Below are 15,000 nucleotides of genomic sequence, written 5' to 3' on the forward strand. Positions count from 1 at the left end.
GAGAGAGAGAGAGAGAGAGAGAGAGAGAGAGAGAGAGAGAGAGAGAGAGGAGAGAGAGAGAGACCTGTGGATCTTAGAAGTCGGGGCCTAACCTACAAGTCCCAGATACATTCATATTAGAGATCATCCTGCAGTGCCCACTGACTTTGGAGACAAAGCCATTGCAAAACTCACTTCTTCCCAAGCCTGGGTCCTTGAACTCTTAGAGCGGTGTTTCTCAACCTGTGGGTCACAACCTCTTCAGGGGGTCAAATGACTCTTTCACAGGAATCACATATCAGATATCCTGCATTTCACATATTTATATTACAATTTATAACAGTAATAAAATTATAGTTATGAAGTAGTTACAGTTTTATGGGTGGAGGTCACCATTACACGAGGAGCTGTATTGAGGGGTCACTGCATTAGGAAGGTTAAGAACCACTGTCCTAGAGGAATCCGGTCCCTAAAGAGAGAACCCCGAGACAAGGCAAGCCTGGGCACTCACCTTTGACTGTGACCTGAGAGGGTCTCAGTGCTGGCAGGCTGTGGAGGAAGGACTGTGAGTGACCTGGGAGGCCTACAGGGATGGAAGCATCCTTTCCAGGCCCTGGAGGTTTCCCTGTGGTGTTTCTGGATGGGTGGGGTTTTGTGAAGATCTGGAGACACAGACAAACACACCACACAGGTCATTAGGAGGTAGATGCCTTAGTGGGGAACCATCACCCTATGTATCACATCTGTATCTTTACTCTGGGCACCATCAGGGCTGGGCTTCCTCCAAAAGAACACGAGCCGAGCGTCAGCAGGCTCCTCAGATGTTATAGATGAGGGGCCTGGGGCTCAGAGAGGGGCTGCTATTTTCGCCAAGTCCTAGAACAAGCTCTTCTGTTCTCAGCTACTTGACATCTTAACTCATTAGGAATAACAGTAACATCATACCACTGTATATGTTACGGAAGAACGTAGCATTAGCCCATGTCAATGATATCACCTTACCCTAGTTCTGAAGGCCCGGGATGACTCTCCCTTCACTGCCAACAGGATAGAACATCCTTGTTCTCTTTCCTAAGCATGTGCTGCCCGCTCTTGATAAACGCTATGGCCTGTCATACCTACCTGCTTGGGCACCTGCCCAAAGTTGCTGATGAAGCCCAGGATGGTGTTCTTGATCAGCGGGTCGGTGATGCTGCCCAGGTCTATTCTGTCGCTGTAGAAGTAGGGGTGGAAAGTGTTCACTGCCTCTACAGCAGCTGGTCCCTGCTGCTTATACCCAAAAATGAGGTCTATCCAGTGGTGGAGGTTGCTGCTGACGAAGTCACTTTCCAGAGCCTGAAGTCAAACAAAGCCCAGAGAGTGTGAGATCCTAACTAATGCTTTAAAACAAACAAACAAACAAACAAACAAACAAAAGCCCAGTTCTCTACATTTAAGCCACTGTGTGAGGGTGTATGTCTTGTGCTCTTAGGTGTACATACATATAGCGGCCAGAGGATAACTTCAGGTGCTAATCTGCAGATGCTGGCCCTTCCCCCATTTTAGATTTTTTTTTTAATTTAATTTTATCTCCTTTAGACATGGTCCTTCATTGGAATTTTCAGAGCTTCCCAGACCTCAGTGAGACCCGTGGATATTTCCGTTTTCACACGCGAACACAAGGCTTACAGACATGCACAGCACCCAGTTTTTATTATTGTGGGTGTGTCATAGCATCTCATTCTGATTTAAGTTTTTTCGTGACTAACGATGCTGAGCACAGTTCCGTCTCCTTATCTGTGATTCTGGGTGACGAGCTCAGTCATCTTCCCTCAAAACCTCACGATAGATGAGAGCTCTCTGGGGCCTCCAGACCATCTCTGAGCTATACTGAGAACATAGTCCAGGAATGCCCCTACTGGTGGGACTTCTGAGGGCACTGACATGCCGCCAGAGAGTCAGGCTCACTCCCTGTCATGATGTCCATCGCAGCAACCTAACACAATTGCAGAGCAAACTGGTGTTCTTTAAACATCCAGGAAAACAATAATCCCTGGCCCTGCACCTTCTCTGGTTTCTCTAGACATCAAAGCCTCAAGGTTTATCCCCTCCAGTGAGACAGAAAACTGTGGAGACAGGGAGATGCTGGAGCGCACATCAGGACAGACAGGAGTGTCTCACCTGTCTGTGCAAGCTGATGAATTTCCTCGGATCCCCGTCAGCCCAGGGAGGAAGCTGCACGTCCCCCAGTGTCGTTCCATCCTGCATGCAACCTGGGTGTGAAGGGAAACAGGCCAAAGTGAGGCCTCGCCAGGTTCCTCAAATCCGTGTTGTCTGCAACTGCCAACTCCGTGCAGGTTGGAATGTGAGCTGCATCCAACCAGACCGCACTGCCTCTTGCCACTTCTGTCCACAGAACCCCTATTCCTCCTTGGCTTGGCCCTACATTGGCATCCTTCATGGCTTCTTGGCTTCCCAGGCAACACTAGAGGAGATTCCAAATCACACACTATTGCTGTGTTTCCCTCTCCACTAACAATGCCTTTCACCTGGAGACTGACACATCAGAAGATGGTGATAATAACCCAAGCGTACAATCACGCAGGTCTATGCTAGGCACAACGTGAAGTTCTTGGCGCACAATATCTTCCTAGGTCTTCAACCAATTATAATGCATTTTTAAATGGAGAGTCCTCAGACAGTAAGAGGAGGAGCCTGGATCCCAGCCCAAGTCTCTCCTGTCCACCAGCTATCAACTTTGAACAAGCTACTTTGACTTCTAAGGGACTCAGTTTCTCCATCTGTAAGTGTGACGGTGATGACAAAGCCATGCGGGGCTGGCATGCGATGGGAAAAGTAAGCATATAACACACAGAGGACAATACTAGCCTAACCATGTCCAGTGCCCGGCTGTGCTCCTGTGGTCTTGCTTGAACTCATGGAGTAAGCAGAATAGCATTGCCCAAGGAGGAGAAGGGGAGAGGATACTGGGGGGGGAGGGGGGGAGGGATTTGTAAGGGAGGGACTGGAGAAGAGGGGCAAGGGGGAAGGGGGAGGGGGAAGGGAGGGGAGAGTGAGAGGCTCCGATGAGGATGTAAAGTGAATAAAGAAATGAATAAAAAAATAAAAATAAATAAAAAAACAAAAACCATTCCCCTGTAGTCTGGGGCTCCCTGACTGTGCTGAGTCTCACTCGCTCTTTACTGAGACCCAGCTCCAGTCTCTTCTTGGTGAACAGAGCAACAACACAGTCTCTCCAGCTCATCAGAGACCCTGGGCACTGCCAGGCTCACCAAGGACCTGGGTCAGGCTGGCTAGCTGGACCAGAATTGGAGTGGCTTCAAGCACTCCATGGCACTGTGGTCCCATGCCCAGGACTGGAAACCTCATGAGGGTTTGTGTGAAAAAGATCTCATATAGCCTGGCTTGAGGTTCAAACCCTTGCTTGAAGGAAAATGGGGAGCCTGAGGAAGGATGAACCTGAAGGATGCTGACTCTCTGACTCCAAGCGTTTTCTGCAGCGCCCATGGCTTCTCTTGACCTGGCTGGAGAACTTGTCTACACCCTGTACCACCTCTTACTGTACATCCCCTTGCTACGTTGTTCCTTCCCCCTTCCCCTCACACACATTCACAGAAGAGATGCCAGGTACATGCACATCCTACTGGGCCTCTGTAAACTTCCATGCCTTCTCTGAAGCAGGAAGAAGGTCTGACACATCCTGGGCTCCAAGGTGGAAGATGTGGCACCCAGCAGTTGGACAGCAGAAGCGGGGCTGGTGAGTCTCAAGGTTAGGAGCCTCGAGGGCAGGCAGGGTTAACCGGAAGTCATCAGCAAAGGTTCTAGATCACAGGGTGCTATCTCACTACACACTGAACCTGGGATCCTCAGAGAACAGGTAGGTACTCAGTGCTGTTCTGGAAGCCCGGAACCCAGCCAGCATCCCTCCTCAGAAGCCACTTGTGCAACAACATGCTGTCACCCAGTAGGGACTTCACCTCCAATGCACTGATCCTGATTAGGTAAGTTTTCCACCAAAGAGACTGATGAAATCGGTGTCTCTCTGGAGACCTATAGGAAAAAAATCCCAAGCTCCCTGGCTCTAGGCTCACCAGGTTTTCCCAGTGTCTCAACTCACCAAACTCCACTGCGTTACAGTTGGTTAAAAACTCGGGCAGGTAGAAGAATTCAGGTGTCAGCTCCCTGACGTCGCTCATGTTGTCTTTGGAGGCAGACTCCCACGTGCTCTTTACACTGTGGAACATTCTATCAGCCACATCAAAGCTTCCGCCCTGTGGGAGAAAGGGTCACATGATCAGCCTCATGTGTGTGTCTCCTCCCATCCATTCAGCTTCAGGGGAATGAGTTCAGAAGTCGGGAAAGGATTGGCACTTCCATTTTGCAGACCAGAAAACTAGTCCTTAGGACTTTCCCCAGGTCATCAAAGCATCGAACATCAGGCCTGGGCCAAACCTGTGCCGTAAAGGGCAAATTGTTCCCCTGTCAGTTCTGAAGGATATCTCTGGAAATGGTACAAACTTGCCCTACTGGGTTGGGGGTGGGGAGGGGACAGTTGAAGAGCTCAGCTCTTTCTGGGAAAGGAAGACCTGTCACATATGTAAGATGTGTTCCCCCTGGGAAACCTGGTAGATAAGGACTGGGTGGTCCATTTTCTGAGCCAGAGGCATTGACCAATTGTGAGCCATGTATCACACAGACGTCCAGGTCCTGTGAGATCTCGACCACAATACACAGCTTAAAGAGGTGCCTTCACCCAGGCTACTTTGCTCTGTGTTAAAATCAGGAAATGATGTCCATCATCAGATTGAAATGGGAATGGAAATGAAGTGGGGGAAATGTAAATAAATCTGCACCTAACGAGTGGCTCATTGAAATGTATTAAGAGCTTTGTGTATTTAATCTGCAGCCTGAGCCTCACACTGTGGGAGATTGATGTCTTCTCACAGCCCCGTTTTTTCCTTTTGCAGCTTTTATAAGTGCTGATGGTAATCTCCTGAGAAACAATATGATTTGGTAATAAAAAGATTACCTGTATTAAATAAAAATAATATATACATAGGAAATACTGTTAGTGCTACAAATCTGGTTAAAGATATTACCACAAAGAAAAATGTTATTTTTTTCACAGCTGTCTAATGCATTTTAGCAAAAGTAATATCTTTAAAACTTAAGCCTGTATTATTTATAAAGGAAGCAATAACTGATTTTCCTATTTCCTATATTAATAAATGTATTTGCATACATTTGTTTCAAAATTAATGGGTTTTCTCACTTCTGCAATACAAAAGAAAAACACCAAATTCCCTAGAAGAAAAAGTAGAGTTGCTTTGTGGTGTTGTGAGTGTGTGGGTTGTCATATGCTCCAGTGGCTGCTGACAGCCAACCCCAGCCAGTACCCGGTTCTTAGGGAAGGAGGCAGGGGTGACAGAAGGAAGGGCAAGAGGCAGAGGCATGTGCTGCATGGTTCTGCTCTACAGAGTGACCTTGGGAGGAAAGGCTACCATGAGGAGTAAACAAGAGCCAAAGGCAGTGTGGAGATGGGGACAAAAAATGGCAGGCAGGCACAAGGCTCCCCACTGAGATCTGCCCCCTGGCATGGGTCTTTCCATTCATGTCATGAATGCCAAGTATCCAAGTGGCCAGTGAAGAGGACATGAAGATCAACACCATAACAACGTCTCGATGGCAGACCATTTTCTGTGTGCCAACTCAAAGCCAGAAGGCAGTGGAGACAAACTGAGGCTACAGAGCTCAGAGACAAAAGGCTCACACACGTGGGAAGACACTAGCAACATACTTTGAACATACTTTAAGGATCTCGGGATACAACCTGAGGTATCCCGATCATTTATAGTGTTAGGAAGGGCTCAGCAATGTTGAAAGACACAAATCAGAATTATGAGTGGAGTGCTGCGGGTCTGGACACTCAGTTAAAATCGGGGAAATATTGGTTCTTGTTCAAGTGCACCGATTATAACTGACTTGTACCAAAAAAAACCCAATGCACTTTCCTGAAGATAACACTCCTCTTGTGCGTGCCTTTGTTTGCCACTGACCCTGAGTAAGCCCATCAGTCATGGTGTTCTTAAAGTTGTCCCTAGCATGGGCAGGTAGAGGAGGTCAGGGTGAAAGCCTTCCATTTTGAACCCATACTCAAAAGAAATTCAGTGTTCAAGGACATATGACTACACAAATACCCTTTTTTAAAATGAAGTTTTATTGTGTTATTTTTAAGTGTGTGTGTGTGTGTGTGTGTGTGTGTGTTTATACATGTTCACAAATGCTCATGCCAAAAGAAGGCCAGAAGCAATAGATTCCCCTGGTGCTGGAGTTACAAGCCATTATGAACCATCCAGCCTGGGTGGTAGGAATCAAACTCAGGTCCCCCGAGAGAACAGTCGCTACTCAGAACCATTGAGCCACCTCTTCTGCCCACAGTTATCCCTACAATATGTCCTGAAACCCTTCCAAGAAAGACTGAAGCAAGTCCATCCGCTCACATCCAGCTAAGGGACTGGATTGATTTTATGAGCCAATTGCTGTCCTGTTAGCGCTGTGGGCATTTTCCTGACTAGTTCAGAAGTATCTCGTGTAAGCAGTGCACTTGCACTGGCGTCAGCTGATTTCAACGACTCTCTGCCCATCAGGTAGTGAGCCATGGTAGGGAACACTGCTGTCACGGGTGAGAATTTCAGCACTTACAGGATAAATGTGCGTTTTCAAAATCTCTTTAATCACCTACCTATCCCCCTACCCCATCAAGCTTCAGTGATTGTTTTGGTTATGAAATCAACAGTCTATATGCCCAAGTGGATATGTGCATGAGAAGGTAAGATATAACCTCAGGTGGTATGCTAGGCATAAGGAAAGCAGTACTAGATTAACAAGCCCTGTATCTTAAAAAAAAAAAAAAAAAAGTATATTAAATTATCTGAAAGGTTTTGTGTGTGTGTGTGTGTGTGTGTGTGTGTGTGTGTGTGTGTGTATACCATGTGTATGTACTGCTGACAGAGGCCAGAAGAGGCATGGATCCCTTGGAACTGAAGTTACAAAAGGTTGTGAGCCACCACATGAGTGCTAGGAATTGAACCTGGGTCTTCTAGAAGAGCAGTCAGTGGTGCTATTAACTGCTGAGTCGTCTCCCTACTCTTTGTATCTTGATCCAGTATACTCCAGGGACTAGGGAGTGACCCTAGTCTTCGGATATGAAGAAGAAAACCAGGGACTCTCTGAGAGAATAAAGAGAAGTGGAGTGGAAATCATTGGAAACCAAAGGTAGGGTGTTGGGAGTCAGGGTCCTCCGGTGCCTGGGATGGGACAGGAAAGTAGTGAAGGCCAAGAGTCCTTAGGGTGGGAACAGGAAGTAAGAGAGGCATTGTCAGGGCAGCCCATTGACCCATTAGAGGGCAAAGGGTGAGCAGGCAAGAGAAACCTGGGTGTGTATCCCCTGAGTCTTAGCTAACAGTCTGCCTGAGCATCCTACTCCAAAATACAATGTTGCGGGTGGCATGTGAGGAGCCCAGGCACCAGCTGACCTGATCGCAGTAGGGATAGGTTTGATGCAGAACAGTCCCCCACTCTCCTTTCCAGACGTTGAGGCCTTTCCCTTAAGCAAGGAAACACCAAAGTATGTTGACACACATACTTTTGGCTGTAAGCGAATGTATCACAAGATGACCAGCAGGCAAGTTTTCATCCTCACTGCTGAGTCAGGGGGTTGACAAGGATGGGGCAGCTGCAGCTCAGTTACACAACCACCATGGAGAAAGTCTAGGGACAGTTTACCTGAGGCAGTCAGAGATTACCACACGTGCCTTTCTCAATACTCGAATAATCAAAATCAGACCATACTTGAGACCCTGAAGAATTCTTGTCAGGTTACAGTTTGGGACCTTGAAGACCCTATGTCCTGTTGATACCTTCTAAGTGTGACTGGAGGTTCCCTGGTCCAGCTCTGTCCTAACCATGCCCAAAGTATTGGGTACCAAGAGTAAGGCACGTGGCTCAGAGTCAGTGGCCTCGCTGTGAGCTGTGATGACATCAGGGAGGATCTGCAGAGATACGACCACTGACACGGTCTCTTTGTCTTCCTCATACTGTCACCCTGATACCTACTGGAAGCTCGTAGGTAACAGCCCAGGCCACGTCTACCCCAGGGTTCTCAGTTCCCTGCAGATGATGTCTGCCTAGCACAACGCCCAGCCATCTAGCCTCAGGTACTTTGGAAAACCCCTTCCCCACTGCTGGTAACAGCTGACTTCGCAGGGGTAGGACTTAATTAGCACAGCGCTTTATTTCCACTTCTTATTAAACACAGCAGCTGCCACCACACTGTGTCCTTGCTGGGAACAGGCTGCCTTGCTGGGCCCTACCCAGGCTAGATCGCATCTTAGGCCTGAGACAGCAGCTGCCACCACACTGTGTCCTTGCTGGGCCCTACCCAGGCTAGATCTCATCTTAGGCCTGAGAATATGTGGCACTTTTGCTAGGACAGAACCAGCTGCCGAGACTAAGGTCTTACAGCGGGGGTGTGGTCTCACAGTGACTCAGCTTTCAAGAGACTCACAGATCCCGAATCTCTATAGACAAAGCTCATGAAAACTATACAATATTTGGCTTGTCACTAAGGTGTAGTACCAGCTACTTGCTCGAATACAGTAGTCCCCTCCTCCCAGAGACAGCAAAGCACATAATTAACACAAGTCTGGTCCCACTCCACATATATGCTACCTGCTCAGACCACACAGCTCACACATCTACAGTTGCCACTCCATAGCTGAAGGATCCACATTCAAAGATGCAACCATAGACTGGAAATATTTGAATAGATCATTCTGTCTCGAGTTTTTATACCCTTTCACTCTTCTCACAGTCTACTGAGCCATTACTATTACAACTGTTTACACAACATTTGCACTGGGGTGGGTATTGTAAATAATCTAGAGGTAGTTTAAGGTACATGAGGGAATGTATAGGTTCTATGAAAATATGATGCCATTTTATATAGGCCATCTAAGCATCCTCTGATTTCAGTAATAGAGGGGTCCTGGAACCAATTCCATGGAAAAGCAATTATTCCATATTTTATAGACTATAAAAATCTATCATTGTATTGACAAACTTGGGCAGGAAGATAAATACATCAATACTAGAGGAGCATCCATTCTGAAACAACCTAAATGTAGCTGCATTTTACCACAGGCTGTAAAGAGCCTCTTACACAGAGCCAGGGCACAGTATGTGGAAGTCCCGTGTCAAACTGTGTGAAAATCCTGGTGCTGGCCACACCACTGAGCCCAGTACATGCTGAGCCAGCCATAGTGTCCCGATTGTTCCATGCCAGCCTGCCAGCCACTCAGCAGGCCATACCAGATGTGCCACGTAAGTGGTAGTACAGACACTCTGTGGCACTGGCATATCACTTTGGTACTTCATATCACTGAATATATGTATAAAAATAGCTACGGGGATTCTGGTGAGATGGCTCAGCAGTTGAGAGCACCCTCTGTTGTTCTAGAGGTCCTGAGTTCAATTCCCAACAAGTACGTGGTGGCTTACAACCATCTAGAATGAGTTTGATGCCCTCTTCTGGCATGCAGATGCACATGCAGATGAAGCACTCATGTACATTAAAATAAATAAATAAATCTTTTTAAAAATAGCTACATGGAAGATACTGTGTGATGTATATTTTGCCACACTAGGAAAGCTTAAACTTTTTAATGATATATGTACGGTATTTGACTTGGCACCATTCAGAAACAGAGTAGGCACTTGAGTGTTCCAGACTAGCGTTATTATTAAGCCATCTTCAGATGCAGCATCTCACCCTTCATCTTTACCTCATGAATAAGAAAACCAAATCCCAGAGAATGCAGTAATCTAGTCAACATCAGATGACAGAGCCAGGACACAGTACCCTGAGGCCCGAGCCAGAAGCACATACATCCTCACTCTAACGAACTCATATTAGCGGTGAATGGCAGAGTCTGCTCAGCTCAGATTGGGAGAACATGCCAACACTCATAGACACACTGGCTCCACCTTCCTACAAACACAGAAGGCCTCACTGCAGCCATCCTGGACACACACACACCCCAACCCTCTGACTCATCCACATTTAACTTAGAAGTCAGACCCTCGGGAGAGTGAGACAACAGGGAGGGGCGGACCTTCTTGTCACCACGGAGGAGGACAAGCAAAGTTCTCTTGGGAAGAAACAGACCTGCCCCTGGGAGGCAGATGAACTCACACAAAGATGGCAGAACATGTCTCAGGTGATCCAGTGAGGCCTGGGACTCCTTCAGCAGATGTGGCCTCTGTACTTATCCTTTTAAGAAATAAAACTGTTCTTGTTTTGTTCTAGGGAAGGACAGAGGATTGCTGGGTCTTCAGGCCAGTGACAACCAACTGGAGAAGTCACTTAAATGTCAGCAGCTAAGACAGATTAGTGTGGGGCAGAGGGGTTACACAGAGAAAGCACATGGTTCCAACTTAGTTGGGCCAATCTGCCATGGGCAATCTCAAGCCAAAAAAATCCCAGAGGATCCCACTTGAGATTCTTGGTGTGGTCATTCCAACAGCTACATGGGGGCCTCCTAAAAGCATACAAAGTTGGCTCTGATCATCTCACCCTGGGTTAGACCATATCAAACAAGTTTGAACCAGTTCTTAGAGGAGCAAACTGGCTAAAATAAGCTCACTCTAGCGGCAGGGTAACCATTATCCAAATATTCTGGTGGGCTTGCCGGACCTGTTTCATCTGGTTCATTCTGCTCTAGATGCTTTATGGTAGTTCAGGCTGTCTTACCACTGTTTAACCCAGAAGAGACCAGCTTGAACAATTTCAAATCTGCTCAGATCAGATCTAGTTGGTCACTGAGGGAAGAGGGGGAAGTAACCATGGTTACTTACTGGAGCGAGGGGCTTTCCCCACATTTCCTCATTTGTTTTTCTGGATGATCCAGTGGTCTGTGTATAACCAGCCCTCATGTCCAGAGGTAACACAACATGTGGGATATTTGTATGTGTTAAGCGGCATGGCTGAGATGTAAATCTCACAGCATACCCTGACTCTAGTCCTCCCATCTCTTCCCTGTGTGGAAAGACCCTTACAACGAGTGAAGCTGGGACCTCTGGCTTTAAGGCTTCTGTCTGTCTGAAGGGCCAAGGGGAGGCTGTGAAGGCATCCTGAACATTTGACTGTTTCAGCTCTCTGGCTGAAAAGCAGCAGTGGAATCCATCATTATCATCAGCAACAGTGATCATCATTTCTTGTGGATTAATGAGCAACATCTGGATGAGATTCCTGGCATGGGGTAGAGCTCTGGGACCATTCATTCTCCAAACTAAACTTACTTAAAATGCTTGCTGCCTGAGAAAGACCCGGGGGAAGCACACTTATTATTTTTGAGTGGATTTCCAGTGATAGGGGGTTATACAAAGTCTAGACAAGCCACACAGTCAAGGAGAGGGGAGTCTGTGCCAAGATATAAACGATGTGAGTGGGTTCACCCCTTACTGGAGAAGATGCCTGCCCTTCCTTGGCTTTTCATTCTTTCCCAAGGATGGGGAGTGCTTTCAGTGCCGACTGAGGGTGGCTCTTGTCTCAGGGACAATGTTTTCTGAGTAACCAAACCTCACAGTTTCTCAGACACTAAAACTCCTCTGAGATAAGGCTCAAGAGTTAGAGTTAGACCATGGGTACTCGGTATGCTCCTGCTCATGAGGCCCATGACTTTCTCTCATAGGACACTGTAAGGTAGTGACCACGTCAGCCATACACTCCACCTTGTAGTGTGTTCTCTGCAGTGAGCTCAGTCAGCTGGCTCAAGCTCTGCCTCTGAAAGGGGTCCTTGAGTGCAGGATTCCAGTGAAGAGTTTTATGGAGGGAAGAGGGACGAAGAGCATCTCTGCACTGTCCCAATGCTGTCCATAAGGGACGCTGACTTAGAAATTGTGCATATCCAGGACTCCAGCACTGGCTCGTCTCCAGCTCCCTCAGGACTGCCAGATTGAAACAACACAGGTGACCCAGATAACTTAGACTTCAGATAGGCAGCAGATAATCTTCCAGTACATCCTTTTTGAGTGAAAGCCACTGTTTATCCAGAAGTGAAACTTAGCCAGGTATCTGCTTTCTTATTTATGAAGCCTGGCAACCCTAGGCTGGTAAGATAACAGTTAGCTTAAGGATGGGCCAGAGGACTAGTTTCTTTGTCTAGGTTAGTCAGTTTTTATTTTGTTTCACTTCATTTCAAATATCTATTTGTCCCAAGGAGCCTTTCGAAGCACAGATTTGTGCTGTCTGATAGTCACTTCCCTTCTCTTGACTGAGCTTTGGCTGTGGCATTTTTAGTCTCAACAATTTCTACTTTCTTTTTCCATTCTATCTTATTTGTATTAATTTTTCACATGTCCCACTGGAAATTTTATTGTTCCATGCTATTTGGTTTATTTTTATGACAAACAGGCAGACACACAAGTATTGATGATAACAAACCGCCTTCCTCTAAATATAGGAACCAACATCAAGTTAAGGTTTGAGTTCTCAGAGAGGAAGCGCCATCATTACCCAAGCCTGGGACTCGGGTGTGTTCACGCCCTCGCACTCAGGAAGGAGCGCCAGCAGCTTACCTGTAAGGAGCAGAAGGCCTGTGTGAACGGTGGCATTCGGACCAAGTAGGAGGCGACAATGATGGCTGAGGAATAGTGGGTGTAGTAGTGGCACTGCACGGTCATGTCTCCTGCAACACAAGGGTGCACTTGAGGGTTGCTGTACTGTGCTTGACAACAGTATCTCTAACTGCACTCACTGAGATTCAGGAAGCAAGGAGACATACAGAAGAACACTAAGGTACTAACAGATCCCATGGCATGCAAATATGGCAAGGATTGTAAAGGCGAAGTCCAGAGTTTGAGGACTGAGTTTGAGAGCAAATTAAAAGTAGACTTCTATCACTCAGAGGTTGTTAAGTGCGGGTCTCTCCATCTTACCTACTCTTAGAGACAAAGCTCTCAGTACATTTCCATCCAGGACAGCCATTAAAATCTCTCCATAGGTTTTTTTTGTTTTGTTTTGTTTTGGGGTTTTGTTTGTTTGTTTGTTTTTGTTTTTGTTTTGTTTTGTAAGTTTTCATTTTATATTGCATATGTGAATGTTTTATCTTCATTCCCACAGGGGGTGAAAGAGGACATTGGATCCCCTCCAGAACTGGAAATACAGATAGTTCTAAGTAGTCATATGGGTTCTGGGAACCAAACTGGGGCATCTGCAAGCGCAGGAACTGCTCTTAACTAGTGAGACATCTCTCCAGTCACCTTAGTTAAATTTCTAAGGGTGACACCTGAACTTTAGTATTGTTCACAAATTCTTCCAGGTGATTCTCTCATGCAATCACAATGCCAACTGCTGGATTTAAGAATTCTTTAAGCTCAATGATTGGTAGACTGGGTGATCAACTAAGTTGTTGCTGACCTTTTCAAGAAGTTGAGAAAAGTGGCACTGCACACACTGTGTGCACTGGTGTGTGTATGCATGTGCACGTGCGAATACACACACACAGAGAGAGAGAGAGAGAGAGAGAGAGAGAGAGAGAGAGAGAGAGAGAGAGAGAGAATCAAGTAAGTATGTACCCACCTTCAATCTTTTCAACGTCTTTAAACCTCTGGGTAAACTTCAACTTCCTTTCTTTGGTCTGAGCCCCCATTGGTTTAGAAAGATCTCGGAAAGTCTTGGGATTTGTCAAGTTCAACATCTAGAAGGCAGATGTGCAGCTGGGTTAACTCCCCCAGCCCCCTGGTGCCCCAGGAGCCACGCTCTTTAGTTTTATGGCTCCCTTTATTGGTTTATTGTCATTTGGTCTGAACCCCTGTCGTGATTAGCTGGCTACTTGGAGTTTTATGGCCCTGAAGTCAGTGATCCACAAAGACTTAATAGGGGAGAGAGGAGAAGTAAGAGGAGGGAAGATTGAGTTCAAGCTGAGCCTGTTCCAACTTGACCCAAATCAGAACATGACCACCAGGTACTGAAAAGGGACTTTGAAAAGAATTCCCATTGCCTATATGACTTCTAACTATTGCCCTTACTAAATAATTTACTGCAACAGTTCAGGGACCTGCTTTGAGTCAAACTGATTTTACAGGAAGCTAGAAGTGATTTGTTTGGGGTGGGGGGTAGGAGGAACATGCTCATTTTTCTGAGTCCCACCCTCTTTTGGACAATTAAGACACAAAATGCTGGCCCTGCTCCTGACCTTGAGAGCTCACCTTGGTGGGAATGGGAAGTACATCAGTGACTTTAGAGACATGCTCTGTGTGTTGGGAGGCAGGGGGAACACTGAGTGTCCCTGGGGGTTGCATCTCTTTGAGAGGGGTTGTTTCTTCCTAAAGCTCTCTTCACTAACTTGTGCACAAAGTGCTCTAATTCACTGGGCTAGCACTGAGTCACAGCTGCTTGATAGAGGGACAGTGCTGCTACCACCTCAAAGGCTGGCAGAAAGCAGTCAAGGACAAAAGGGAAGTAGCCCTTGCCCAGGTTCCTGACAGGTCAGAATGGTTAATAGCTGCCAGAGCTCCTCATTTCCCCAAATTTCTAGATGTTCAGGAGAAATGTCTCATGTGTGTATTTGTGGTGTGTGTGTGTGTGTGTGTGTGTAGGAGAAGGCTGCGTGTATGTGGCATCGATATGCAAGTGTTCAGGTGCCCATGCCATCCAATACGCTAGCAGGGTAGAGGATGGGTCTTCAATAAACTAGAAGTCCAGTGCTTTGACAAAGCTAGCTAGCTAACAAGAGTGCTGGGATTCCCATCTGCCCCCAGCACTGCTACGATAGGACACACCGCCATGTTCTGCTTTGTACCCCTTTATGCTTGTGCACAAAGTACTCTAATCCACTGGGCTATTTCCCTGCTTCCCCCTCCCAATTAAAAATATTTCCCAATTTTTAAATACAAGAAAGTAAACACAGCTATCAATGCAAGGTGTGTGTTAAACAGAGAACATTTATATAGTAACTACCA

At 46.7% G+C, this 15,000-nt stretch overlaps 1 protein-coding gene across 1 annotated transcript in view; it reads right to left on the reverse strand.

Annotated features, from left to right (window-relative positions):
• The window catches only part of Wdfy4 (WDFY family member 4), a 237,520-nt gene that overhangs the window by 13,450 nt on the left and 209,070 nt on the right, over positions 1-15,000 (reverse strand). The window contains exons 50-55 of the mRNA XM_029541917.1: positions 13,619-13,736; positions 12,616-12,725; positions 4,097-4,250; positions 2,140-2,231; positions 1,102-1,314; positions 491-641 (exon numbers count right to left, since the gene is read on the reverse strand). Coding sequence (XP_029397777.1) covers positions 491-641; positions 1,102-1,314; positions 2,140-2,231; positions 4,097-4,250; positions 12,616-12,725; positions 13,619-13,736 — 838 coding nt within the window. The remainder of the gene's footprint in view (positions 1-490; positions 642-1,101; positions 1,315-2,139; positions 2,232-4,096; positions 4,251-12,615; positions 12,726-13,618; positions 13,737-15,000) is intronic.

The sequence above is a fragment of the Mus pahari genome, chromosome 8, assembly GCF_900095145.1.
Source record: "Mus pahari chromosome 8, PAHARI_EIJ_v1.1, whole genome shotgun sequence".
Lineage (NCBI taxonomy): Eukaryota > Metazoa > Chordata > Mammalia > Rodentia > Muridae > Mus > Mus pahari.